At 44.3% G+C, this 27,514-nt stretch overlaps 1 protein-coding gene across 1 annotated transcript in view; it reads left to right on the plus strand.

The window, feature by feature from the left end:
• The first annotated feature begins 13,767 nt into the window (after positions 1-13,767).
• The window catches only part of abhd10 (abhydrolase domain containing 10, depalmitoylase), a 36,932-nt gene continuing 23,185 nt past the window's right edge, over positions 13,768-27,514 (plus strand). Inside the window, exon 1 of the mRNA XM_033022215.1 lies at positions 13,768-13,895. Coding sequence (XP_032878106.1) covers positions 13,805-13,895 — 91 coding nt within the window. The 5' untranslated portion in view covers positions 13,768-13,804. The remainder of the gene's footprint in view (positions 13,896-27,514) is intronic.

A 27,514-nucleotide genomic window follows, 5' to 3' on the forward strand; every position in this document is an offset into this window, starting at 1 on the left:
TTTTTAGATTGGCGTCATGTTCAGCCAAATCACGTCCGTAGACGAGAATGTCATCAACAATGATGGCGCATGGGTACTCAACAAACAATTGTTCCATCGTGCGCTGGAAAACTTCGCTGGCGGAGTTGATGCCAAAGGGCATTCTCAGAAATTTGTTTCAGCCAAAGGGGGTGCTGAACGTTGTGAGATTGGACGAGTCTGGGTCCAGTGGAATCTGCCAAAACAAGCTCTTAGCATCCAGAACAGAGAATACTGATCTGAGCAGCAGCTTCCTCTAATGTTCGCATAGGGCAGTGCAGGCGTTTAATGGCAGTTAAGATCTCTGGGGTTTATGCAGATACGGATCTCCTCCTTGTTTTTCTTTGTCGCCACTACCATGGTGGAAACCCAGTCAGATGGGTCAGTAACTTCAGCAATAACACCCATGGAGACCATCCGCTTGAGTTCATTGTGTACTCTGTCATGCATGGCATGCAGAACACGATGTGGTGCTCGGACGACAGGAGTGAAATTGGGATCAGCAACAATGTGGTAGTTGATAGGCAACTTGCTAAGCTTGTCGTTAAACAGATCTTTGTATTGATACAGTACCTGTTGAGTAGGTCCGTCAGCGAGAAAGAGTTGATGGACGGCGCGGCCAAAGTATACCAGATCTAGATCGTGGCATGCATTGATATCGAGCAAAGTCCCTGAATCCCCCTTAACAATATAAAACTTTAAGGTACGGGTCTGCTCGTCTATGGTGCACGTTAAATCAGTTTGGCCAAGAGGGTGTAGAACATCTCCCCCGTAAGCCCGAAGTGTGGCCGAGGCCTTTTCAATATGTTAAGCAATACGAATTATTTAAAACTCTGATAATGAGATGACGTTGCATTTGGCGCCAGTATCAACCTTATGAATGAATGAATGAAAACTTTATTGTCAACTTTACCTTAGCGATCAAAGGCCTGTTATTCACAAACATGGTTACCTCAGGGTCAAGTTGCTCAATAGACGAAGGGAGGAGAGAGTGGATGGCAGAACTGGTATCTGTACTTACTGAGAGTGGAGCGAGGTATGGCAAGTCAGGCTCTTGGAAGTCATTAGCAGGAAGCTCATGTTGTAGCAGGTGCAGGCTTGTCCTTGAAGCTGCTTGAGTCATACGGGAATGGCAGCATCGAGCAAAGTGGTTTAACTTCTTGCAGAAAGTACAGGCTTTACCATAAGCAACGCAGAACTGCCGACCCGTAGCATGAATACTACAACAAACAACAAAGCGAAGCCAGGCGGTATCACTGGCAACAATGGGTCCCTCCCAGGTGAGCTCAATGCATTCTACACTTGCTTGGAACTAAAGGTCTGTGGTGGAATGTCACCCTCTTTATATCCTGCTTTAGCTGTTATAGGCTCACAGAATAATGAAAGGCATAGATAGAGTGGATGTGGAAGGGATGTTTCCACTGGTGGGAGAGTCTAGGACCAGAGGTCATGGCCTCAGAATTAAAGGGCAATCTTTTAAAAAGGAGGTGACGAGGAACTTCGTTAATCAGGGGGTCGTTAATCTGTGGAACAAATTGCTACAAAAGGCTGTGGAGGTTGTCAGTGGATACTTTTAAAGCAGAAATAGACTAATTATTGATTGGAACGGGTGTCGAGGGTTATGGTGAGAAGGCAGGAAAATGGGATTAAGTGGCAGAGATCATCCATGATTGAATGGCGGAGTAGACGGGATGGGCCGAATGGCATAATTCTACTCCTATCTCTTGTGAATGTAGCCCGAGCAGGCTCGGCGATCGTTTCACTGAACACCTCCGCACAGTCCGCCTAGGCCTTCGTAATCTCCCGTTTGCTAAACACTTCAACATCCCCTCCCATTCCCACACTGACCTTTCTGTCCTGGGCCTCCTCCACTGTCAGAGTGAGGTCCAATGACAATTGGAGAAACAATACCCCATATTTCGCTTGGGCAGCTTACAACCCAGCTGATTGAATATTGACCTCTAACTGAATAACCCTTCCTTTCCCTCTCTCTCCTTCCCTCCCTCATACAATTTCTCAGATTAGTTTCACTCTCCTTCGGATTAATATTACTGATTGTATGTTTCCCTGTCACCTGCCCCTCAGCCAACAATGAACCATTCTACATTTCCTTATCCCTGTTAGCCTTGACCTGTCGTTTTCACACCTTCCCTTCCATATCTCTAGTCTCCCTCTCCCCTGACTCTCAGTCTGAAGAAGGGTTTCGACCCGAAACATCACCCGTTCCTTCTCTCCGGAGATGCTGCCTGTCCCGCCGAGTTACTCCAGCATTGTGTGCCTATCTTTAGCCCGAGACAACCTTGCTTGTTATTCACAACCGTGCCAATTTTCACGTAATCCGCACGTAATTTCACGTAATACTAATAACACCTCCAACATTCACACCCAAATTAATAATGTATATTACAAACAGCAAAGATCCCAACACAATCTCTCTGATGCACCGTGGATCACAGACTTCCAATATGAAGAAACAATACTCTGCTACCCTCTGCCTCCTATCATTGAGCTAATTTGGAATCTAATTCGCCAACATTTCCTGTTCAACATGAGCCTTACACATCAGCACCTTATCAAATAGAGTAAAACAGCATGAAAACAGGCCCTTCAGCCCAACTCATCCATACTGATTAAGATGCCCCAACTACACGTGTCCCACCAGCCTGCATTTAGCCAATATCCCTCTAAACCTTTCCGATCCATGTCCAAATGTCTTTTAAATGTTGTTATAGTACTTGCCTCAACTACCTCCTCAATCAGTTCAGTCCCTATACCCATCACTCTCCTGTGTGAAAAAGTTGTCCCCCAGGTTCCTATTAAATATTTCCCCTCTCACCTTAAATCTATTACCTCTGCTTCTTGATTCCCCTACTCTGGGTAAAAGTCTCTCTCATACATTTTAAAAAAAATTCCCCCTCTCACCTTAAATCACCCTCTCGATTTGGACTGTTTTTGCCCATTTACACTAACCTCATCTACCTTATCTATTTCCCTCATAATCTTATACACCATAAGATCCCCCCTCATCCTACTGCACTTCAACAAATACATTCTCAGCATGCCCATCCTCTCCATATAGCTCAGACCCTCAACACCTGGCAACATCCTTGTAAATCTTCTGTGCACTCTTTCCTTCTTCGCAGCATCTCTCCTATGTAGCAATTTTACAAAATTTTGAGATTTAAAAAATCAAGTCTTTAATTTATCCCATCACATAAAGCATAAAAATAAGTTTAATTTGACACTTAATTCACTTCCATATCTTCAGTATTAAAAATGTTATGGCCATTTTCATACTCGGAAATTGGCATCTTGTTCCCTATTGCTTTTTCGTTGACTTAACACAAAAGCTGTGATCGAGAACATTTAAAAGCCGATAACTTTTTTTTAAATTTAAGAGAACTGATATGAAACAAATATGAAACAATCTTACTTAGATGATTTGAAATTAAAGTATATAATTAGTTAGTTACCTAATTGTAGCTAATTACAAAATTCAATTACTAGATCTAAACATCTATCCATTTCTTAAGAATAGATTAACATTTTTAAATAGCCTAAGTGTCCAAATAACATTCACACAAGAATTCAGAATATAACATAATTTTTAAATCTCATTGTCATGGGTTTATAGGCCAAATGGAAGGAATTTAATGTTTAATACCTGTAAATTAATGGCCATTTAAATCAGCTTGCGAGTGGGATTTTCTGGAACGGGACCATTTGGAACTTTCAGAATGTGGTGAATTTATACCCCCATATCGGCAGCGAATACACTACCGGTTCTTCGGGGGAAAAAATCACCGTTTCGCAACTTAAAATGTGAATTAAATACATCTTACGAAACACTTTTATACATAAAAATAAACTACTTTCTTTTACCTGGTCCTCCATAAAATCCGTCCCAGTTGTCGGCATTGACGGCTTCAGAAGCTGGTTTTAAAATGACTCCAGCGATTGTCGGGTGAATTTTTTTAAAAAAACACACAGAACGGCCGTAGGAACGATTCTTTAGCAAAATCTTGCACTCCAACAAATATAATTCAGGACCAGGTCGGGAAAAAACCCCGTTTTAACCCCGCCCCCCCCCCCCCCTCAAACGCGCCAAAATCGCGCACACAGCCAGTGGCAGAATTGCAGCGCCGCTGAAGGTAAGTTTTGTAACATACATATCCTATGGCAGCCTGACCACAACCGAACACAATACTCCATACGGGCCTCATAAACATCCTGAGCAACTGCAACATGACCTCCAACTATTATACTTAATAATCTGACTGATGATGGTCAATGTGCTGAAAGCCACTTTCAATGATCTATGTACCTGCACTATAGAATCCACTGCTCTACAACATTCCCTGGGGCCCTACCATTCATTGTGGAGGTCCTGGCCTGGTTCAACATCCTAATATGCAACACCTCGCACTCATCTGCATTAAATTTCATTAACCATTCCTCAGCCCACTTGCCTAACTATTCCTGCTATAGTTTTTGATAAATATATTCACTATCTTCACTGAACACCTCATCTCAGTCCGTCTTAACCTACCTGATCTCCCGGTGGCTCAGCACTTCATCTCCCCCTCCCATTCCCAATCTGACCTTTCTGTCCTGGGTCTCCTCCATTGTCAGAGTGAGGCCCAGCGCAAATTGGAGGAACAGCACCTCATATTTCGCTGGGTCGTTACACCCCAGCGGTATGAACATTGACTTCTCTAACTTCAGATAGCCCTTGCTTCTCTCCTTCCCTTCCCCTTCACAGTTCTCCCTCCAGTCTTACTGTCTCCGACTACATTCTATCTTTGTCCCGCCCCCTCCCCTGACATCAGTCTGAAGAAGGATCTTGACCCAAAACGTCACCCATTCCTTCTCTCCAGAGATGCTGCCTCACCTGCTGAGTTACTCCAGCATTTTGTGTCTACCTTCACTATCTTCCACCCATCTAGCACCCATTTTGGTGTCATCTACAAACTTACTAATCACGCCTTGGATATTTTCATCCAAATCATTGATAGAAACCACAAACAGCAATGCGCCCAGCAGAAATCCCTGAAGCACCCTGAAGATGGAATTCTCAGCCTCAGAGGGCAGTGGAGGCGGGTTCTCTGGATGCTTTCAAGAGAGAGCTAGATAGGGCTATTAAAAATAGCGGAGTCAGGGGATATGGGGAGAAGGCAGGAACGGGGTACTGATTGGGGATGATCAGCCATGATCACATTGAATGGCGGTGCTGGCCCGAAGAGCCGAATGGTCTACTTCTGCACCTATTGTCTATTGTATATTGTCTATTGTCTATTGTCACACCACTAGTCACAGGCCTCTATCTGAAAAACAACCTTCCACCATCACCCTCTGTTTCATTCCACGAACCTACTTTTCTATCCAGTCAGCTTTTTCTCGCTGGATCCAAAGAAATCTAACCTTCCAGAGCAGCCTACCATGCTGAACCTTATTAAATGCCTTGCTGAAATCCATATAGACAAAGTCTACGGCTCTGCCTTCATCAACCTTTTTGGTTATGTACCTCTTCAAAATAACTCAACCAGATTTGTGAGGCACAATTTGCCATGTACAAAATCATGCTGACCACCTCAATCAGCCCCTGTATATCCAAATGCCTGTATATCTTATCCCTCAGACTACTCTGCAGCAAATTGCCTACATCAGATGCTAGGCAACCCTTCTTAAATAGCCACATTAGCCACATTAGCCACTTTCCACTCTTCTGGCACCTACCCTACTAAACTCCATATATAAAACATTTACTGCTCTGCCTTCAATAATCTCAAAATAACTTAATCAAATTATTGAGACAATGATTACAAAACCACGCTGACTATCGCTAATCAGTTGGACTATTGGATTTTCTCAAATAATTTCCTTACCACTGACATAAGCTTTACTATTCTATAGTCACCTGCCTTATCCTTGCTGGGAACACAAAGTGCTAGAATTCCTGTTAGCCTTCTTAAATAAAGTAACAACATTAGCCATCATCCAGTCTTTTTGTGTTTTACTTCTGGCGAATAAAGTCGCAAAAATTCTCAACTGGGCCCCTACAATGTTTCTTAATAACATTCTGGGACAGGTCTCATCCAGTCCTGGGAAATGTTCCACCTTATGTTACAGTCATAGTTTTGTTTATTGTACAGTGAAAAGCTTTTGTTGAGTGCTATGCAGTCAGCAGAAAGCCAATACTTGACTACAATCAAGCCATTTCCAGTGTATAGATACATGACAAGGGATTATGTGTGTTAAGGCATCCCATACCTCCACCTCCTTACTGCCTATATAGTCCAGATAATCTATTTATCACTCCCTCAGTTCACTATCCTTCTTCAGCATTGTGAAGAAATTCCCTTACCCCAAAACAACCTATGGTGGAGGCAGGAACAGCCACCATTCTACCTCCAGGTCCCTCAGGTCGGCCGACTTGGGGCGACTAACTATCCCGTGGTCCAGGTTTAAGCTCAGGGGCGACCACGCTTTTGCGGTTGCAGCACCTAGACTGGAATAGCATCCCTATTCTCATCAGAACTGCCCCCTCCATCGACTCCTTTAAGTCTAGACTTAAAACCTATTTCTACTCACAAGCGTTTCTTGAGGTCCTCTGAGGGAGCGCTGTATGTCTGTATTTATTTATGTATTGTTAGATCTGTGTACCATTGTATGAAGCATGTTAGTACCTGCACTGATGTAGAGCACTTTAGTCAACGAGAGTTGTTTTTAAATGTGCTATATAAATAAAATTGACTTGACTTGACATCATATAACAGGCACATTGACAGGTACTTAAATGAGCAAAGGGGAGGAGGATATGGAATTAATACAGGCAGGTGGGCTTACATCTCAGTGGTATGAATATTGATTTCTCTCACTTCAATTAACCCCTGCATTCCCTCTCCCTCCATCCCTCCCTCACCCAAGTCGTACCAGCTTCAAAGTTGTCTTGTTGAGTCTCATTGTCTGTAACTCATTTTCACCAAGCACACAGCTAACAATGGCCTGTTTCCTTTATCATCATTACTTGTTTGCATATCTTTCATTCATTTGTTCTATATCTCTTTACCTTACCATATATATCTCTTGTTTCCCTTTTCCCTGACTTTCGGTCTGAAGAAGGATCTCGACCTGAAACATCACCTATTCTTTTTCTGCAGAGATGCTGTCTGACCCGTTGAGTTATTCCAGCTTTTTGTGTCTATCTTTGGGATTAGCATAGATAGGTATGATGATCAACATAGAAACAGTCAGGTGAAGGCCCTGTTTCTTTGCTGTACATCTCAATGACATCCTAGTAACCCTTATCAGCACCCTGTTCAGTAGAATCATTTTTTTTTAATTTAACCTTTATTTAACCAGGAGAAGTCTCATTGAGATTAAAAATCTCTTTTACAAGAGAGTCCTGGCCAAGACAGGCAGCAGCACAGTTCCACAGTTACAGACAATAATTTAAAAACAACAGAGAACATATAAATAGAGTCACAGTCAGAACATCATCAAACAAAGCATGTACGGACAGAAGAGCCCGCTTCAACATCATTAAGAAGGGATTTAAATCTGTTTATAGAAACCAGCTCCTTAAGTTTCAGTTCATTCTGCAGCTGGTTCTATGCGAAGGAAGCAGCATAACTAAATGCCCTTTTCCCCAGTTCAGTACGGACTTTAGGTACAGTTAGTAAGAACAAGTCCTCAGAGCGGAGCTGATAAGTTCCTGTGCTTTTTCGAATTACATACTTCTGCAGGTATGAAGGAAGAACACAGAGGATAGTCTTATAAATAAGGATATGCCAATGATGGAGTCTGCCGGTGGACAGGGCAAACCATCCAACTTGAGCATGCAAAGTGCAGTGGTGCGTGAGGGTTTTAAAATTAGTAACAAATCTCAGTGCTCCGTGGTAGACCGTGTCCAAAGACTGTAGGCATTTTGACACGGTCTACCACGGAGCACTGAGATTTTGAAGATGCATTCATATATAAAACATCACCATAGTCCAACACAGACATAAACGTTGCAGCAACAAGTCTTTTTTTGGCTTCAAAAGAAAAACAAGATTTGTTTCTAAAGTAAAAACCTAATTTTATCTTTAGTTTTTTCACAAGTTGCTGGATATGAGGTTTAAAAGAGAGAGAATCGTCAATTATAATTCCCAGATATTAATATTGAGACACAGATTCAACCACAGAGCCCTGCAAAGTGGTGATAGGAGGGAGGTCCGATGGCTTTGATTTAGCTTTAGTGAACAGCATGAGCTTTGTCTTGTCAGCATTTAAAACAAGTTTTAAATCACACAGGTTACGTTGTACAGTGTTAAAAGCAGTTTGGAGCTGACAGAGAGCCTGATTTGGGGTAGACGTAGAGCAATATATCACTGTGTCGTCAGCATAAAAGTGAAAATTTGCGTTCGGAGCTTTATGATCTAGACTATTAATATAAATAGTAAATAATAAAGGTCCTAGAACCGATCCCTGTGGCACACCCTTGGATACATTAAGAGAGCTAGAAGTAATACCTTCTGCTCGCACACACTGGGATCTGCCTGATAGATAGTTTTTAAACCAACAGACAGCTTGATCAGACAAACCGATAATTTCTATATTGTGGTGACCAGAACTGCACATAATATTGTAGGTATCTGGCAGAGGGGTGGGACCCAAAGTAACAGTGTGGCAGATCAAAATGTTGAGCAAACTATAGGTTAAAGAAACTAAGTTCAGAAGACGGACAGGCAAGGGCAGTGTAGAGGTTTGATTTACTAAACTTGATTATATTTTACTGCAAGAAGAATAATGGATAAGGCATTATAAGGCAGACTCCAGCATCTTCCCCACCACCGATGGCAGGCTAACTGGTCTATGATTCCTTGTTTTCTCACTCGCTCCTTTCTTGAAAAGTGGGATAACATTAGACAATAGACAATAGATGCAGTAGTAAACCATTCAGCCCTTCGAGCCAGCACCGCCATTCAATATGATCATGGCTGATCATCCCCAATCAGTACCCTGTTCCTGCTTTCTCACTTTCTCGCCGTATCCCCTGACTCCGCTACAATATGTTGAGAGAATGGAGCAGCTGGGCTTGTAAACTCTGGAATTTAGAAGGATGAGATGGGATCTTATTGACACATATAAGATTATTAAGGGTTTGGACACGCTAGAGGCAGAAAACATGTTCCCGATGTTGGGGGAGTCCAGAACCAGGGGCAACAGTTTAAGAATAATGGGGTAAGCCACTTAGAACGGAGATGAGGAAAAACTTTTTAACTCAGAGAGTTGTGAGCCTGTGGAATTCTCTGCCTCAGAAGGCAATGGAGGCCAATTCTCTGGATGCTTTCAAGAGAGAGTTAGGTCGAGCCCTGTTTTCTCTCTCCCACCTTTCTTAAAAAGTGGGATAACATTAGCTACCCCCCAATCCACAGGAACTGATCCTGAATCTATAGAACATTGGAAAATGTTGTCCACGATTTCTAGAGTCACTTCCTTAAGTATCCTGGGATGCAGACCATCATTTTTCTGATGTAATTTGTGCCCTACATCTTGACTTCTATTCAGAGGTCTGTAACATAACTCCCATCAGGGTCATTTCACCCTTGTAGTTTCTTAATTCGACCCACAAGGATGCTATTTCTTCTGATCCTATGTCATTTCTTGCTATGCGTTGGATTTCATCCCTTACCAACAGTGCCACCCACCCCCTCTGCCCACCTGTCTGACTTTTCAATAGGTAGACACAAAATGCCGGAGTAATTCAGTGGGTCAGGCAGAATTTCTGGAGAGAAGGAATGGGTGACGTTTCGGGTCGAGACCCTTCTTCAGACTTATCAATAGGATGCGCATCCACGTATATTCAGCTCCCAGCTCTGATCCCCTTTCAGCCAGACTACGTGATATCTTGAAGACAGTCCCTATTACATTCAAGGAGGTGCTGGGTGTCCTAAGATGTATGAAGGTAGATCAATCTCATGGGGCTGATCAGATATATCCAAGGACACAGTGGGAAGCTAGGGAAGAAATTGCAGGAGTATTGGCTGAGATATAGGAATCCTCATTAGACATGGGTGAGGTACCCGAAGACTGAAGGGTGGCAAATATTATGCATCTATTTAGGAATGGCTGCAAGGTAAAGCCTGGGAACTATAGACCTGTAAGCCTAACATCTGTGGTAGGAAAGTTACTGTATTTTCTGAGTGATAAGATAAACATTCATTTTGAACGATAGATATAGTCAGCATGGTTTTGGCTTTGGCAGGTCCTGTCACATAGATTTGATTGAGCTTTTTGAAGGACCAGGAAGGTGATGAAGGCAGGCCCATTGAAGTAATCTATATGGACTACGAGGTTCCGAATGGTAGGCTGCTCTGGAATGTTAGATCGCATTGGATCTGTGGAGAGTTAGCTAACTGGATACAGAATTGGCTTCAAGGCAGGATCCAGAGGGTGATGGTTGAAGGTTGCATTTTGGACTTGAAGCCTGTGACCAGTGGTGCGTCTCAGTGATTGGTGCTGGACCTATTGCTATTTGTTATCTATATCAATGACTTGGATGAGAATGTACAGCATGATTAATAAGTTTGCAGATGATACTAAAATAGGGGGTGTCAAATGCAGTGAAGGTGGTTATCAAAAGTACAACGAGATCTTGATCATTTGAGCAAATGGTCTGAGGAATGGTAAATGGAATTTAATTAAGATAAGTGTAAGGTGCTGTGTTTTAGGAAGTTGAACCAGGTCAGGACATTTAGAGTGAAAGGCAGGGCCCTTTGGAGTACTGTATTGTGGAGCAGCAGGATTAAAGAGTACAAGCGAATAGCTCCTGCAAATGGCTTCACAGTTAGAAAGGGTGGTGAAGAATGTTTTTGGCACACTGACCTTCAGCAGACAGGGTAAACACAAAATGCTGGAATAACTCAGCGGGACAGGCAGCATCTCTGGAGAGAAGGAATGGGTGACGTTTCAGGTCGAGACCCTTCTTCGGACCTGAACGGTCACCCATTCCTTATCTCCAGAGATGCTGACTGTCCCGCTGAGTTACTCCAGCATTTTGTGTCTACCTTTGATTTAAACCAGACCTGCAGTTCTTTCCTACACATTTCCTTCAGCAGATAGGGAATTGAATACAGAATTTGGGACGTGTTATCATGTTACAGCTACCTTATGCTACATTACATTATGTTACAGTTGAATAAGATGCTGGTGAAAGGTATTCTGTTCAGTTTTGGTCACTCGGCCTAGCATGCAAATATTAAGGAGAATCCAAAGAGATTTTGTAAGTACATTATAAGATAATGAGAAAATAAGTACACTTTCCGAGGGGCCGAGACTCTCCCGCGAGGGGCTGTGGCACTCCCGTCGGAGTGGCCCAGCCCGAGGGAGAACGGCACTCCCGTCGGAGTGGCCCAGCCCGAGGGAGGAACGGCACTCCCGTTGGAGTGGCCCAGCCCGAGGGTGGAACGGCACTCCCGTCGGAGTGGCCCAGCCCGAGGGAGAACGGCACTCCCGTCAGAGTGGCCCAGCTCTAGGGAGGAACGGCACTCACATGAGGGCGATCCGGCTTGGGGCTGGAACGGCGCTCCGGTGGCTGGGACGGCGTTCTGGCGGCGGTGACCTGAGTCCTGGGTTCAGCCGCGGGCCAGCGGCTGCGTATGCTGGACTGGAGGGCGGCAGCTTCGACCACCCCCGGGCCGCGGTGTTTGAGCCGGCCCGTTGCGGGGTTCGGTGAGCCGCGGGACTGTTGTGCCATCGCCCGGTGGGGAATCGCCTCAGCGCAGAGGGAGAAGAGGAGGGAAGAGACAGTAACCCTAAGATTTTTTGCCTCCACCACAGTGAGGAGGTGCTTGGTGGATACACTGTGGTGGACGTTAATTTGTGTTTATTGTTGTTATTATTGTATGATGTATGTATGACTGCAGGCACGAAATTTCGTTCAGACCGTAAGGTCTGAATGACAATAAAGGGATTCAATAAAGGGATTCAACATTAAGGGGAAAAAGGCTAACTTGAGAGAGAATAGAGATCTTCATAAACCAAAGTGTTCATCTATATATGGGACCATAGTTTAGTTTAATTTAGTTTAGCTTTGTAAATTCTTATTGTCACGTGTACCGAGGTACAATTAAAATTTTTTTGTTGTGTGCCATGCAGTCAGCAAAAACTATACATGATTCCAATTAAGCCGTCCACAGTGTACAGATACGGGATAAAGAGAATAATGTTTAGTGCTAGACAAAGTCCAGTAAAGTCTGATTAAAGGTAGGCTGAGTGTCTCCAATTATGTAGATAGTAGGTCAGAATCACTCTCAAGTTGGTGATATGATGGTTCAGTGGCCTGATAATGGCTGGGAAGAAACTGTCCTTGAATCGGCAGTTATGCCTTTTCAAACTTCTGCACGTCTTACTTGATGGTAGAAGGGAGAAGAGGGGGTGACTGGGATGAGGCTTATCCAATTTTTATGTTCGTGGCCTTGCCGAGGCAGCGTGAAGTATAGATGGAGTCAATGGAAGGGAGGTTGGTTTGTGTGATAGTCTGGGCTGCGTCTACAAATAGGATCCTCAATTAATATTTTTCCTTAGATTTTACCATGGGAAAGACATGAAAACTGGGGAACTTGAGAAAGTCAATGGCAATGTCTTAAGCACAGTAGGTATTGCAGTCGAGAAGATGCTAGATGTTCTAAAATGTATGAAGGTGGATAAATCTCCAAGGCCTGATCAGGTAGACCCACAAGAGCTATGGGAAGCTAGTGCTTAGATTGGTTTAGTGAAATATTGGCCAGTGAAATTCCTTGTATGTTGCAAAACATATTTGGCAAATAAAATCTGATTCTGGTTTAGAGTCATAACCAATAACCACCAGTATGAACATTGACTTCTCTAACTTCAAGTAACCCTTGCTTTCCCTCTCTCTCCATCCCTCCTCCTTCCCAGTTCTCCGACCAGTCTTACTGTCTCCGACTACATTTTATCTGTTTGCTTTGTTGTTACATTTCCCCAGCTAACAATGGTCTATTCTACATGTTCCTTGATCTCCATTACCTTTATCCTAAATTCACACAACCTCCTTATCTATGTATCTCCCTCTCCCCTGATGTCTGAAGAAGGGTCTCGACCCGAAACGTCACCCATTCCTTCTCTCCAGAGATGCTGCCTGTCCCGCTGAGTTACTCCAGCATCTTTTTTCCCAGGGTGGAAATGTCAAAGATTAAAATGCATTTTGTGTCTATCTCCAATGTTGATAACGTTGGGTTGGCCTCTAATTGATTAATTCAAAGTTGAAGCCATAGGGTTTCTCCACATGCTGGACATCTCTGCGCGGGGACACAATGCAAACTCCGATGCGAACGGCGGCATGAAGGCAGCGCTCTGATTGGTCCGTGAATCATTAATATTCTGTTAGCAGCCCCTCCCCTCCTCATTAATAGCCATTATGTGGCGGTGGCTCATTAATATTCCGTTTCCACTCCCTCCCCCTTCATTAATAGTCACTATGTGGCCATGGCTCATTAATATTCCGTTTCCAGCCCCTCCCCTCATTACTAGTCATTATGCGGCGGTGGCTCATTAATAATCCGTTGCCACCCCCTCATTAATATTCATTACGCAGCAAAGAATCATTAACATTCAGTTCAACCCTATTACTATTCATTATGCGGCCGCGACTCATTAATATTCCGATTCCAGCCCTTCATTAATGTTAATTCCGCGGCCGCGGCTGATGAATTTTGATGACGCGGCCGTGCGTGCGTGGTGACGATGAGTGTCGCGGGTGGCTGGGTCCGGCCCCCCTGTCATGGCGGTCGCGGCGCGCTGCCGGTTGCCGGGTCTAGTGGACGTGGGAAGCGCCGCCGTGCGCTGGCGGCCACCGTGGGCCCTCACCGCGGGTAAGCTGCGACACACACCGGGCGGCAGCTCGGTGGAGGAGGCCTGTGGTTCACACAGGAGCAGCGGCCCACCAACATTGTTTACATCCCCACCCCCTCATCCCATGCAGAGTTAACAGAGGCATTGGTGCTTCTTTCGGGCTGCCTCTCCCCTCCAGGGACAGAGTAACAGCGGCACAGGCAGCATCTCTCTCTGCACAGGAGGAATGGGGGACATTTCGGGCCGAGACCCCCCTTCAGACTGAGAGTCCGGGGAGACTTCAATAAACATAGAGAATAGTGAAAGGCCTGGACAGAGTGGATGTGGAGAGGATGTTTCCACTAGTGGGAGAGTCTAGGACCAGAGGTCACAGCTTCAGGATTAAAGGACTTTCCTTTAGGAAGGAAATGAGGAGGAATTTCTTTCGTCAGAGGGTGGTGAATCTGTGGAATTCTTAGCCACAGAAGACTGGAGGTCAACTCAACGAGATTCTTCATTAGTGCGGATGTCAGGGGTTATGGGGAGAAGGCAGGAGAATGGGGTTAAGAGGGAGAGGTAGATTAGCCTTGATTTAATGGCAGAGTAGACTTGATGGGCCGAATGGCCTAATTCTGCTCCTATCACTTACGACCTTATGAAAGGGAAACGAGAGATATAGACGGTGATGTAGAGAGAAAGAACGAACAAATGAATGAAAGATAATCAAAAAAAGGCACCGAGACCAAGTGTAGGCTTGGCAATTGCGTCGCTGCACACCTCCACTCAGTCCACCTAAACCAACCTGATCTCCCGGTTGCTGAACACTTTAACTCCCCCTCCCATTCCCACACTGACATTCCTGTCCTGGGCCTCCTCCACTGTCACAGTGAGGCCCAGCGCAAATTGGAGGAACAATACCTCATATGTATTACCCCAGCAGCATGAATATTAACTTCTCTAACTTCAAGTAACCTCTCTCTCTCCATCTCTTCCCCCCTTCCCAGTTCTCCGACTAGTCTGACTGTCCATGTTTACATTTTATATCTTTGCTTTGTTACTGTCTCCTAGCGAACAATGATCTGTTCTACATGTTCCTTGATCACTATCCCCTTTGTCTCATTTTCACACCTTGCACTTCCTTATCTCAATCTCCCCCTCCCCTGACTCGGTGTGAAGAAGGGTCTTGACCTGAAACGTCACCCATTCCTTCTATCCAGAGATGCTACCTGTCCCACTGAGTTACTCCATAATTTTGTGTATCTTGTAAGCTGTGCTTTTGGTGAAAACGAGTACAGATGGTACAGGAGTGCAAATGGTGCAGGAGTATGATTTGCTCATATTGGCGGTCAGTGATGTCCTGGGAGGCGTGCTTGTCATGAAATACTTCACACAGGACCATCTTGGGATTCAAGGCAAATCATTGCGTTTGTCAGAGATTACATCAAAAAAGCTTTAAAAATCTGGATAATTCATCTATAAAATAATTACCTTGAGAAATTGCTAGTTCTCATTGGTGAACCTTAGTGTAGCTCTCTGTTACATCTTAACTTCTTCTTTTCGTGTCCATCCTGTTCCAAATGTTGACCTCGCTGACATCGACCCTCCTGAAAAGGTCATGTAAGCTTTCGGCAACAATCAGTAGTGGCCATCACTTGTCGCAATAGATGATGGTGGTAGCAGAATTCGCTCAGGATATTTCCAGTTTCCAGCCCCGCAACGTGGATGCTTCTGCTATGGGGCCACATCTTAACTGAAGGATCGTGATACCTTCTTCATCTTCTTCTTCTTCTTCTTCTTTGGAGTTTTACGGCAGCCGGCATCCACAATGTTGCATTGCTGCCACCTTCTGCCTTCACTCCACAGTCCTCATGTCTTTACATTATATCCTTTTTATAAGGCCAGAGGCCCTCAAGAAATTAAACAACACCTTTACTCCTTTTCCTTCCCCTCCATACTCTAGAATGTTCTTTTCTGATATATCTGTCATTCCAATTTTCTTCATTTCACTGATCAACACTCTTCTTTCTGTTTCATATCTTCTACATGCAACTAGAGCATGCTGAACTGTTTCCGGCTGATGGCATTCCTCACACATCCCAGTAGGATGTTTTCCCAACATTTTTAATGTGCTGTCCAGGTGAGTGTGTCCTATCCTCAATCTTGCTAATACTGCCTGTTCTCTCCTGTTCCCCCCTCTTCTTGCTGTAATGCCCACTCTGTTTTGTAGCGAATAGAGGTGTCTCCCCTTTTTCTCCTGTTCCCAGTATTGTTGCCATTCCTGATTTATTTTCTTCCACACAATGTGTCTTCCTTCAGATTTGGATAATTGTAGGTTTACCTCTATGTTCTCTTTTTTAACGGCCTCTTTTGCTAATTTATCCACTTTTTCATTTCCTAGCACACCAATGTTTGCTGGGACCCACAACAAAGTCACGTCACTGCCCTTCCTTGTTACTTGGCTTAATAGTAGTAGAATTTCATACACTAGGTCAGGCCGCCTATGGGATGCACCAGACCCAATACTCTGGATTGCAGACAATGAGTCGCTACATATTAATACTTTGCATGGTTGCACCTGTTCTATCCACCGAACTGCCATCAAAATAGCGTACAGTTCCACTGTATATACTGCCAAATAGTTATTTGTTCTTTTACAAATCTCAACATTCATCCCTTGCACTACCACAGCTGCCCCTGTTGTTTCAGCTACTGGGTCCTTTGATCCATCTGTGAAAATTAAGAGGTGTTCCCTGTATCTATTATATATATGGTTATGGTATTCTGTTTTTAGGTCCGAATTTTTTTCCCTCCTTTTTGCCTCCCATATCTCCAGATCAACTTTTGGGATGTTTAGTAACCATATTGGGACAGATGGCCACAATACTGCAGGGCAGAACTCTTTGTCCTCTACTTCCATGTCCCTTGCCACACCTCCTCCAACCCAGCCGAAGCTTCCAGACTGAGCCACCCCTCTCTCCCAGCACTCCTGTACTACCTGCTTTGTTGGGTGGTTCTCTCCATGACCCTTAAGGCTTAGCCAGTAATTAGCCATTAGTTGTCTGCGGCGCAGTCTCAACGGCATCTCCCCAGTTTCCACCTGTAGTGCACATACAGGTGACATCCGCACACCTCCTATACAGATTCTTAGAGCTTCCGCTTGGACTTTGTCCAACTCGGACAACACTGACTTAGATGCTGATCTATAAGCTATACTGCCATATTCTAGTCTGGATCTGATCAGTGATACATAGATATGTTTAAGAGATAATATATCTGCTCCCCACTCTAAACCTGCTAAGCATCTCATTACATTGATGGCTTTTTTGCATTTTCCAATTATTTTTGTAATGTGGACCCTCCATGTTAATCTGGAGTCAAAATGGACTCCCAGGAAACGGAAATCTTTTACTCTTTCCAAATTGTTGCCGTATAGTTTTAACTGGACATCCTCTTTCATTTTCTTCCTTGTGAAAACCATTGTCTTTGTCTTCTCTATAGAGAATTTAAAACCCCATTTCACTCCCCACTCTTCCACCTGGGCTATCCCTTGCTGCATTTTTTCCACGATAAAATCTATATTCTTCCCCTTTCTCCATAGGCTGCCATCATCTGCAAAGAGCGATCGCCCCATCTCTGGTTGAATGTTTGCAAATATATCATTGATCATGATTGAGAATAGGATCGGGCTTATCGCACTTCCCTGGGGAGTTCCATTCTCGACTACACATTTACTAGAGATGTCTGACCCTATTTTAACTTTGATACTTCTACCGTTAAGAAAATCCATTATCCAGTTAAAAATATTTCCTCCTACTCCCATTAAATGCAGCTTTATTAGAAGACCTTCTCTCCACAACATATCATAAGCCTTCTCTACATCAAAAAATACGGTAACTACAGATTCTTTTTTAACTTGTGCTTTCCTTATATCATCTTCCAAGCACAGAACTGGATCATTAGCACCTCTCCCTTTTCTAAAGCCACTCTGATAATTAGCCACTATACCGTTTTCTTCCATTAGATGCCTTAATCTTTCATTTACCATTCTTTCCATCAGTTTACACATGTGTGCTGTTAAAGCTATAGGTCTATAATTTACTGGATTACTTGCATCTTTCCCTGGTTTCCTAATAGGCACAATGATTGCTTCCTTCCACCACTCCGGTATTCGCCCTTCTTCCCACACCTTGTTATATAGTGCAAGTATCTTTTGGAGTCCCTCCTCACTTAGATGCTTTATCATTATGTAACAAATATCATCCTTCCCTGGGGCTGAGTTCTTACACTTGGCCAGAGCTCTCTTTAGTTCCCCCAAATTAAATGGAATATTGTACTTGTCCTCTGTGATACCTTTCCTTTGTAAGGCCTCAACATTTTCCTCTCTTATTCTTTCCCTACCTCTTCTTCCTTCATCTGACAAGTTGTGGGAGCTGTGAACCCTACTAAAAGTGTTAACCATTAGTTCTGCTTTGTCTTTATTTGAGACTACAGTTTGACCTCCATTTGTTAAGATAGGATAACTCCACTCCCTTTTATCACCTTCCATTTTTTTAATCATCCCCCATATCTCCCCTACCTGTGTTGTGTTTCCAATTGAATCACAATACTTCCTCCAATATGCTCTTTTTGTTTGTCTTATAGTCCTCCTTACAATTGCCTGAGCCTGTTTGTAATTAATCATGTGTTGGTAGTTATGAGTTTTTTTTAATAATCTGAATGCTCTGTTTCTATTCACTACTGCCTCTTTACATTTATTGTCCCACCATGGCACAGCTTTCCTTTTTGATCTTCCTTTACTTTTAGGTATGGAAACTAATGCTGCTCTTTTGATACCTTCTGACAATTTATTCTCAAAGTTTTCTATATCTGTCTCTTCTTGTATCGATTTTACATATCTATCACTTTCCTCCTTAAATTTCTCCCAATTAGCCTTTCCAAACACCCATCGTCCACTTCTGTTTTCTTTACTCATAGTTAAAGTAATATTTATTTTGCATAGCACAGGATGATGATCACTTCCTATGGTACCCTTTTCATATACTTCCCAGTTACATTTAGCAGCAATCCTATTAGAAACAAGTGTAAGGTCCAACACAGACTCCTTCCCTGTCCTAACATCTACCCTGGTCTTCTTTCCATCATTTAGACATACTAGATTACCATCATTTAATAATTCCTCAATTACCTGTCCATTATTATCTGACTTTCCACTGCCCCTTAATGTATTATGTGCGTTAAAGTCCCCACACCAAATAACATTAGATTTGCTCTGGCCTTCTACTTCCTGTAACTTATTGACCTCTAATCGCTTACATGGATTATAGTAATTGATTACCACTATTTTCCTCCTCTCAGACCACACTTCTATTACCACATATTCCTGTTCCTGCCCAATTCCTAATACCTTGTATGGTATCCCTTTTTTAATGAAAGTGGCACAACCCCCTCCTCCCCCATTTCCCCTATCACATCTCACTGCAACATAATCATATAGAACAAAATCTAAACTTGGTTTCAACCAGGTTTCCTGGATACATACGACATCTGGTTTTTCCTTCCTACTGTCTATGAATTGCTTAAAGTCTTGCCCATTGGCTAACAAGCTTCTTGCATTCCATTGTAGGATTAACATTAATATTATTAACCCACACATGTTGACTCTTGGCTCGCCAGGATACTGAGACCATCATGTATTTCCTCCCACTTCAATCCTGCCATGCCCAAGTGGTGGACTGCAGCCTTTACAATGATTTGGATCCTTTCTGTTTTGGATTTTACTTCTGCTGTCGCATTTATTACTCCTGCTATAAATATAACCAGGTTTTTCGTTTCTTTCCATATACTCTTTTCTTTTTCTTTTATTGTTTCCATTATGCCGGGACGACAGATGGCACAATGGGCTAAGTGATCGGCTGGCGACCGGAAGGTAGCCGGTTCGAATCCCGCTTGGAGTGCATACTGTCGTTGTGTCCTTGGGCAAGACACTTCACCCACCTTTGCCTGTGTGTGAATGTGTGTGAGTGATTGGTGGTGGTCGGAGGGGCCGTAGGCGCAGATTGGCAGCCACGCTTCCGTCAGTCTGCCCCAGGGCAGCTGTGGCTACAGAAATAGCTTACCACCACCGAGTGTGACTGAGGAGTGAATGAATAATGCGATGTAAAGCGCCTTGAGTATTAGAAAGGCGCTATATAAATCCCATCCATTATTATTATCTTTACTCAGAGAGTGGTAGCTGTGTGGAATGAGCTTCCAGTGAAGGTGGTGGAGGCAGGTTCGTTTTTATCATTTAAAAATAAATTGGATAGTTATATGGATGGGAAAGGAATGGAGGGTTATGGTCTGAGCGCAGGTATATGGGACTAGGGGAGATTATGTGTTCGGCACGGACTAGAGGGGTCGAGATGGCCTGTTTCCGTGCTGTAATTGTTATATGGTTATATGGTTATATGCCCATATCTTGCTCCCTCCTGATCCTTCTTTCATTCATCTGTTTTGTAGGGTCAGCCCTTTTTGCTGCCTCTGCATAGGAGACCTTTTCCTTCACTCTTATGTTTTGTAATTCAGCTTCACTTTTCATCACCTCACAGCCCCAGTAAGCCACATTATGCTCTCCTCCACAATTACAGCACTTTGGTTTGACCCCCTCTCCACACTGACCATATTCATGGTCCCCACTACACCTTGCGCATTTCCTTGCCCCCTTGCACATTTTAGCTATATACCCACATTTCTGACATTTGAAGCACCTCATTGGTTTGATTGTGTACTCTCTTACACTATATCGCATTAATTCAAAATTGACCACTTTTGGAAGGGATTCTGTCTTGAATTCAAGCAGGACTGACTCAGTTTCCTCTTTCTTTGCTCCTTTGGTCATTCTTTTGGCATTCATAATTAATTCACATCTCTTTCTGAGTTCCTGAACCAGTTCACTCATATTGACTTTGAGAGGGATTCCATAGATAACTCCTTTGCACCCTGCCCTCCTCCCACTCTCACTACTTTGATTATTTTGATTTTGTCAATCTTGTTCATTTTCATTGCCTTTTCAACTTGAGCCTCACTGTTGCACCCTATTAGCGTGTTTCCATCTTCCAGCACTCTTGCATACTTTACTTCCCCAACCTGGGCTCTGATTATTTTTGTCAGCTTCATTGGCTCTATCTTCTTTACTCCTCCTTCTCCTTCAAACCTCACCACTACATTTAACGAAATTTCCTTTTCTGGTTCCTTGTCTTCACTCTCCGATCCACCAATATTGCTTTTCCTTCTTTTATGGCTGCTCTTCCTGGGGCTACCCCGTGTTCCCACGGTTTCCCACTCCTTCTCAACATTTCCTTCATTATCCTCTCCTCCACTGGCCTCCATACCACTAGACCCACTCTCGCCTGTCATTTTGTAACAGCAGGGAATATTCTGCTCCGGCCTGCGAGTTGCGTGCGTACCGCCGCTCCTCAACCCACGCGCAATCTCCCACCGTGATACCTTCTGCTTTCATATACAGGTGCACAACCTTTTATCCGAAAGCCTTGGGACCAGACACTTTTCGTAATTCAGAATTTGTCGGTCTTCGGAATGGACATTTTTTAGCGTAGATTTTAATGGCTGGCTCAGTGGTAGAGTGCTCGGCTCATATCCGCAAGGTCGCGAGTTTGCGCCTTGATCCTGGCAGTTACTCGATCGCGAGTTTGAGTCTTCAATGTCGTTTTTTCTTGCAGAATAAATGTTTGTATGAAATGCAGTGTAGGAGAGGTGTACTGACTGTGTGGGCAGAACTTTGGAAGTGATTGCCCACCAGTCTAAAAAGCCGCTGTGTCTCCCTGTCCCTGGGATAGCAGGGGGCGATCAAACAGCACAATACCCCCCTCCCCCTCCAACTCCAGAGGAATCCGCTCCCCGATGGGCCGCTACGGCGACAAGTGGCAGTTTGCCCACAGCCCGAGCTGCGCCCCCTCATCCGCCACCCCAAGAACAAGACGTACCTTGCACACCATCAGCTTCTGCCCCTACGTGTTCCTCTGGAGTTGGAGCGGGGCTGGGCTGGAGTTGCTGCTGGCTGTGGGTCTCTGGGATCTCCGTGCTTGCAGTGGGCCTGGGGGTCGGTGGGCGGCGGTGGGAGCTGTGGAGCCTGTGGACCTACGGACCTACCTCCGTGGAGCTAGCCAGCTTCGGAGCGTGGAGAGCTGCGGGGGCGAGCTGCTGCGACCCGACTCCGGTGGATGGTGACACCGGGAGCTCGCGGGTCCCCGGTGGGAGACTGCTTTGCGGGGCACCGGCAGCGGCGACTTCTCCCGCCCGAATTACGGGGTTAAGAATGACCTGGAGGGGGGCCTTACAACGCCCGGCGCGGCTGTAAATTGCCGCGGACGTGCTAGCGCCCGCCGGGGGCTTTGATCGTGAGTCTACCGTGGGAACTTTTTAACTCAGCGGGCAGGCAGCAGCATATTGTCAATTATTAAACCTCCCGCGCAATATACCCTCACCTTCTCTTTTATGAATGGGGATTTAGTTCCCCTTTCTTCGAGGACCGACCGGAGGTTCCGCTGTCACCTCTGCGGGCCGCCCTCGGTGAACGTTTTCAAGGACCTTTCTTCAAGGACCGAAAAAATGGCCGCTATTCGGAGGTTTTCGTTATTTGGATCTTCGGATAAAAGGTTGTGCACCTGTATTAGCTTTGTGCCCAACCAAACATTGACAGGTTGCTATTTTTGATAACTAAGTTCAGGCTTTTAGACGCTTATCACCCAGCATCAATTTTCTTGCATGAAACAAACTGCTTATCATTTCGAACAATAAAGCACGGAAACGGGACCTTTGACCCATCTTGCCGATGCTGACCAAGTTGAAATACTGCATTGAAAGGAATGGAATGGAGGGGGGGAGGGTGTGGGGATGGGTGGTTGTGCGTGTGGTGGGGGTGAGAAGCGGGGAGGGGGTGTGTGAGGCGGAGGGTGTGTGAGGGGGGCGTGTCCTAGAGCCAGGGGAGGAGGATGGCTTCATGCGGGGACTGTGGGAGGGGGAGGGGGGGGGGAGCGTCCTGCAGCCGGGGGAGGGGGGACGGCTTCAGGGGGCGGGGGCGTCCTACAGCCGGGGAAGGGGGATGGCTTCTGTCGGGGGCCGGTGGGGGGAGCGTCCTGCAGCCGGGGGAGGGGGACAGCTTCTGGTGGGGGAGGGGGGAGCGTCCTGCAGCCGGGGAGGAGGGCGGCTTTAGGCGGGGCCTACCAGGGGATGGGGGGGAAGCACTGCCGTGGCCTACCACTGCCATAGCCTAATGTAGGTATGTTGCAAAGCCTACCTGAAGCGTTGTTGAAGATCTGCTGCTGAGGGTGTGCGCGATTTTGGCGCCGTTTAGAGGGGGCGGGTTTAAAACGCGATTTTCTCTAAGCTGTTCCAATCGAAGATGTTCAGCCTAGTTAATTATTAACGAAAAATCGCTGGAAGACCCCGTCGCAAAAGCTATTATTAGGTTTAAAGGCCTTGAATAATAGTTATAGTAGTTTAAAAATCAATCTCTAAACCCGCGACCGCCAGCAACCGCAGGGTCTCATAAAGCAAATAGCAGAAGTTAGGTTGTATATTTTTACATTAAAAAGGGCTTCTAAAGATCCCTTTATACAAAGTTTAATATTGCGAGTAGCTCAATTTGGGCCCATTATATCGCGCAGTATTTTTCTCGGCATTTGGGGCACAAATCTACCGCAATGTGAACGTTCTAAACCAGCGCGTTCCACAGGGACCCACTGGAAAGCTGATTTAAATAGGCATTTATTTACAGCAATTAAACACTAAATTCCTTCCATTTGGCCTATAAATTAATGTAAATGAGATTTAAAAATCATGTTTTATTGTGAATTATTTGTGAATATTATTTGGACATTTAGGCTATTTAAAAATGTTAATCATTTATTAAGAAATGGATAGATGTTTAGATCTAGTAATTGAAGTCTGAAATTAGCTACAATTAGGTAACTAACTAATTATATGCTTTAATTTCAGGTCATCCAAGTAAGATTATTTTATATTTGTTTCAGAATGCTTCAATCTATGATAACTGAAAATTTCATTCAGTTCTCTTAATTTTTAAGAAAGTTATGGGCTTTTGACTTCACGATCACAGCTTTTTTGTTATGTCCATAGAAAATCAATAGGGAACAAGATGCTCATTTCCCAGTATGAAAATGGCCATAACTTTTTAAATACTTGAGATATGAAAGTGAATTAGGTGTCAAATTAAACTTATTTTTATGCTTTATCTGATGGGATAAATTACAGACTTGATTTTTAAAATCTCAAAATTTTGTAACATTGCTACCTAATGCTGCCTACCCCAGCCTCTGCCTACCCCGCCACTGCTGTGGCCTACCGCTGCCACTGCCTACCCATGCCGCTGCCTACCGCTGCCACTACCATGGCCTTACTGCTGCCGCTGCCGTGGCTTACCGCTGCCATGGCCTGCCGCTGCCATGGCCTACCGCTGCCGTGGCTTTCCGCTGTGTGGCGGGTTGGGAGGGTTGTAGTTTATTTTTTTCTTCCATGTAAACTTTTCCAGTAGCATCCTCGTCCTAACCATCCTGTGGCTGCTATTCATTCAGTTTCTTCAGTGTGAGTTTATTTTAAGAAATTTTTATTTCAGAAACAGCTTTAATCTACCCTTTAATTGAGCTCATTTCTTGGAGATGGTATAATTCTTTCTAGTATTTTTTTTTCTTTCTTTTGCACGCTCTGCCTGAAGTCTAATCTCTCAGCTATTTGCATCTTACCTCTTCTACCATATATTTTGGAACGATTATTAGTACTATCTTTAGCAGAATTGACAGAGAAACACTGTTGCTTATAGAACGTGACTGGTTGCAAAACTTATTTTATGTGACCTTGTGTGTTGGGTCTTTGGAAAAAGAGGCAGCTGCCTAAATCTGATACGGGACCCTTCCCTGAACAGTATCACCTTAACGGGCCATATGAGGCATGACAGAATTTGCAGGCCGGTATAGCCATTATAATAGTGAGTACGGAAGATGATATGGAGAAGCCACAAGGGAACATGAACAAGCTGAGTGATAGGATCAAAACGTGGCAGGTAAAATACATTTACAAAAATGTTAAGTTATCCACTTTAGTCTGTGTGGCAAAAAAGTGTATTTCGTAAAAGATACGATACGGTACGATAAAACTTTATTTATCTCCGGAGGGAAATTGGCCTGCCAACAGTCACGACACACACAAGGTACACGAAAAAGTTGAAATTAAAACTCAATTAAAAGTGAAAAAAAAAGAATAACACAAGTGACTGTAGTCTGGCTGCCATGTGCACAGCGCCTTCACCGGAACAAATGAACGAACAAACACAGACTTATCCTTTGAGCAGAGGATTCTTAAACTAGAGTGCCCCACCCCCCCACACCGGGTTCCCCTTTTGTTCTCCCACCGTTCCTCACAGTGGCCCCCCCAAGCCGGGTCCTCCGTTGTTCTTCACAGTGGTCTCTCCCCACGCTGGGTCCCCATTGCTCTTCCCCGCTTCCCCCCCCCCCCCCCCTCCCCTCACACTCACTATTGTTAATGTTCAAAGGGACTTAGATATGGTTGTACACTAGTTGCTAAAGACCAGAACGCAACTCAGAGGATAAGTTACATTAGCCTTTTTTTTTAGATAATCTGAATGCAGGAATAAGAATATTTTATTGCTATTATGTAGAACATACTGAGACTGTATTATGTAAAATCGTGGTCTCCAAAAAATAGGTGAAGTGAAGATAGATACAAAAAGCTGTTCAGGCAGCATCTCTGGATAAAAAGAATAGGTGACGTTTCGGGACGAGACCCTTCTTCAGACTGAGAGTCAGAGGAAAGGGAAACGAGAGATATAGACAGTCATATAGAGATACAGAACAAATGAATGAAAGGTATGCAAAAAATGTAACAATGATAAAAGGAACCGGCTATTGTTAGCTGTGGCCTAGGTGAAAATGAGTTGCAGACAATGAGACTCAACAAGACGGCTTTGAAGCTTGTACAACGACTTGGGTGGGGGGACAGAGTGAGGGGATGCAAGGGTTACTTGAAGTTAGAGAAATCAAAAATCATACTGCTGGGTTGTAAGCTGCCCAAGCGAAAGATTGACTAGACTAGTTCCAATTGCATCATGAGGAAGATTTGAGGGGACCTGACCTCTATTTCCTAGAGTTTAGAAAAAGAAAGGATACATTTTTACACAATCTCCTCTATTTCTTATTCCTCAGTATATTTTTAACAGGATTGAAAGGTCATATTCAGTGAAGTTGTCTCAGTTGGCTGCAGTGTTCACGGCAAGCTACATAGTTTCAGGACAAGGGGCCACTCCAAGAAAGTCAAGTCAAGAATGTTTAAGTATCAACAGAGCAATGAAATTCTTACTTAGATCATAGAACAGTACACAGGAACAGGCCCTTCAGCCCACAATATTCATGCCGACCAAGATGCCAGGTTAAACAAATCACTTTGGTCAGCAAGTGATCCATTTTCCTCCATATCCGTGTGCCTATCTAAATGCCTCTTAAATGCCATTTTTGTATCTGCCTCCATTATCATCCTTGACAGCATGTTCCAGGCACCCACCACTCTGTAAAAAAAAAAAAAAAACTTGCCCTGCATATCTCCATTAAACTTGCCCCCTCTTATCTTAAAACTTTGCCCTCTGGTTTTTGATATTTCCATCTTGCTGCAGCTTTACAGGACATTAATGTAAAACGCTCAAATAAATATACAATAATCAATATACAATCAATTAATAATCAATAATACTAAACCTAATAGTGCAAATGAAGTCTGTGAGCTATAGTAGATCATAGTTAAGCCCCTGTCCCACTTGGGCAACCTCCACCTGTCGTGGCAAGATCGCCACGAGGTCGAAGGAGGTCTTAGTCACTCTCCTTCATGGTCGAGAGTGGTCTCCGCGTAGTCGAAGCTTCAGATAGGTCGCGGCGTATTTTTCAAAATGTTAAAAATTGACCGCGACTAAAAATAGGTCGCCATGAGAAAAATCGATACTTTTTAGTCGTAGGTCTAGTCGAAGCCGGTCGTAGTAGGTCGTGATGCTAGTCGTAGGTAGTCAAAAGTGGTCGAAGGTAGTCGAAGATAATAGCTCCGGGGTGAAAAAAAGGTCAGTATGAAAAAAAGGTAATTTAAACAGCAGAACGTCGCCTCTTTCACTCCAAGGCATGTTCATTCATAGCTGGAGTTTTTTGGAGAGGAGACTTGTGTTTTAGAGATGGCACCAAAAAGGCAGCAGCGCAGGGGGAGGGCACAACCCTAAAAAAAAACTGCCATGCAGGTGTTGCCCACCCAGGAGGAGGAGTGGCAGGAGGTGATGCCACAGGAGGTGATAGTGGAGGAAGAGGTAGCCCTGCATGAGAGACCCCTGGAGGAGGAGACCAGGGTGGTAGTATATGTCTCCACCACCACACCATCCTCATTTGAAGGCAGCAAAGCAGCTCTTTCTCCTGTGTCTGACACAGCATCAGAGGCAGATGCCCCACTGGTAGTGAGGGAGGGCTGGAGGAAGGTTATACCCCACACCTTCACCAGGCATCAGGAGGGGGACCTTAAGGAATGGTTCCAGCAGAATGCCATCCTGTACGAAAAGGAAAATGATGGGTACAGGGACAGGGACAAGAATGGCATGCTT

This window comes from Amblyraja radiata, chromosome 6 (genome assembly GCF_010909765.2).
Source record: "Amblyraja radiata isolate CabotCenter1 chromosome 6, sAmbRad1.1.pri, whole genome shotgun sequence".
In the NCBI taxonomy this organism is placed as follows: Eukaryota; Metazoa; Chordata; class Chondrichthyes; order Rajiformes; family Rajidae; genus Amblyraja; species Amblyraja radiata.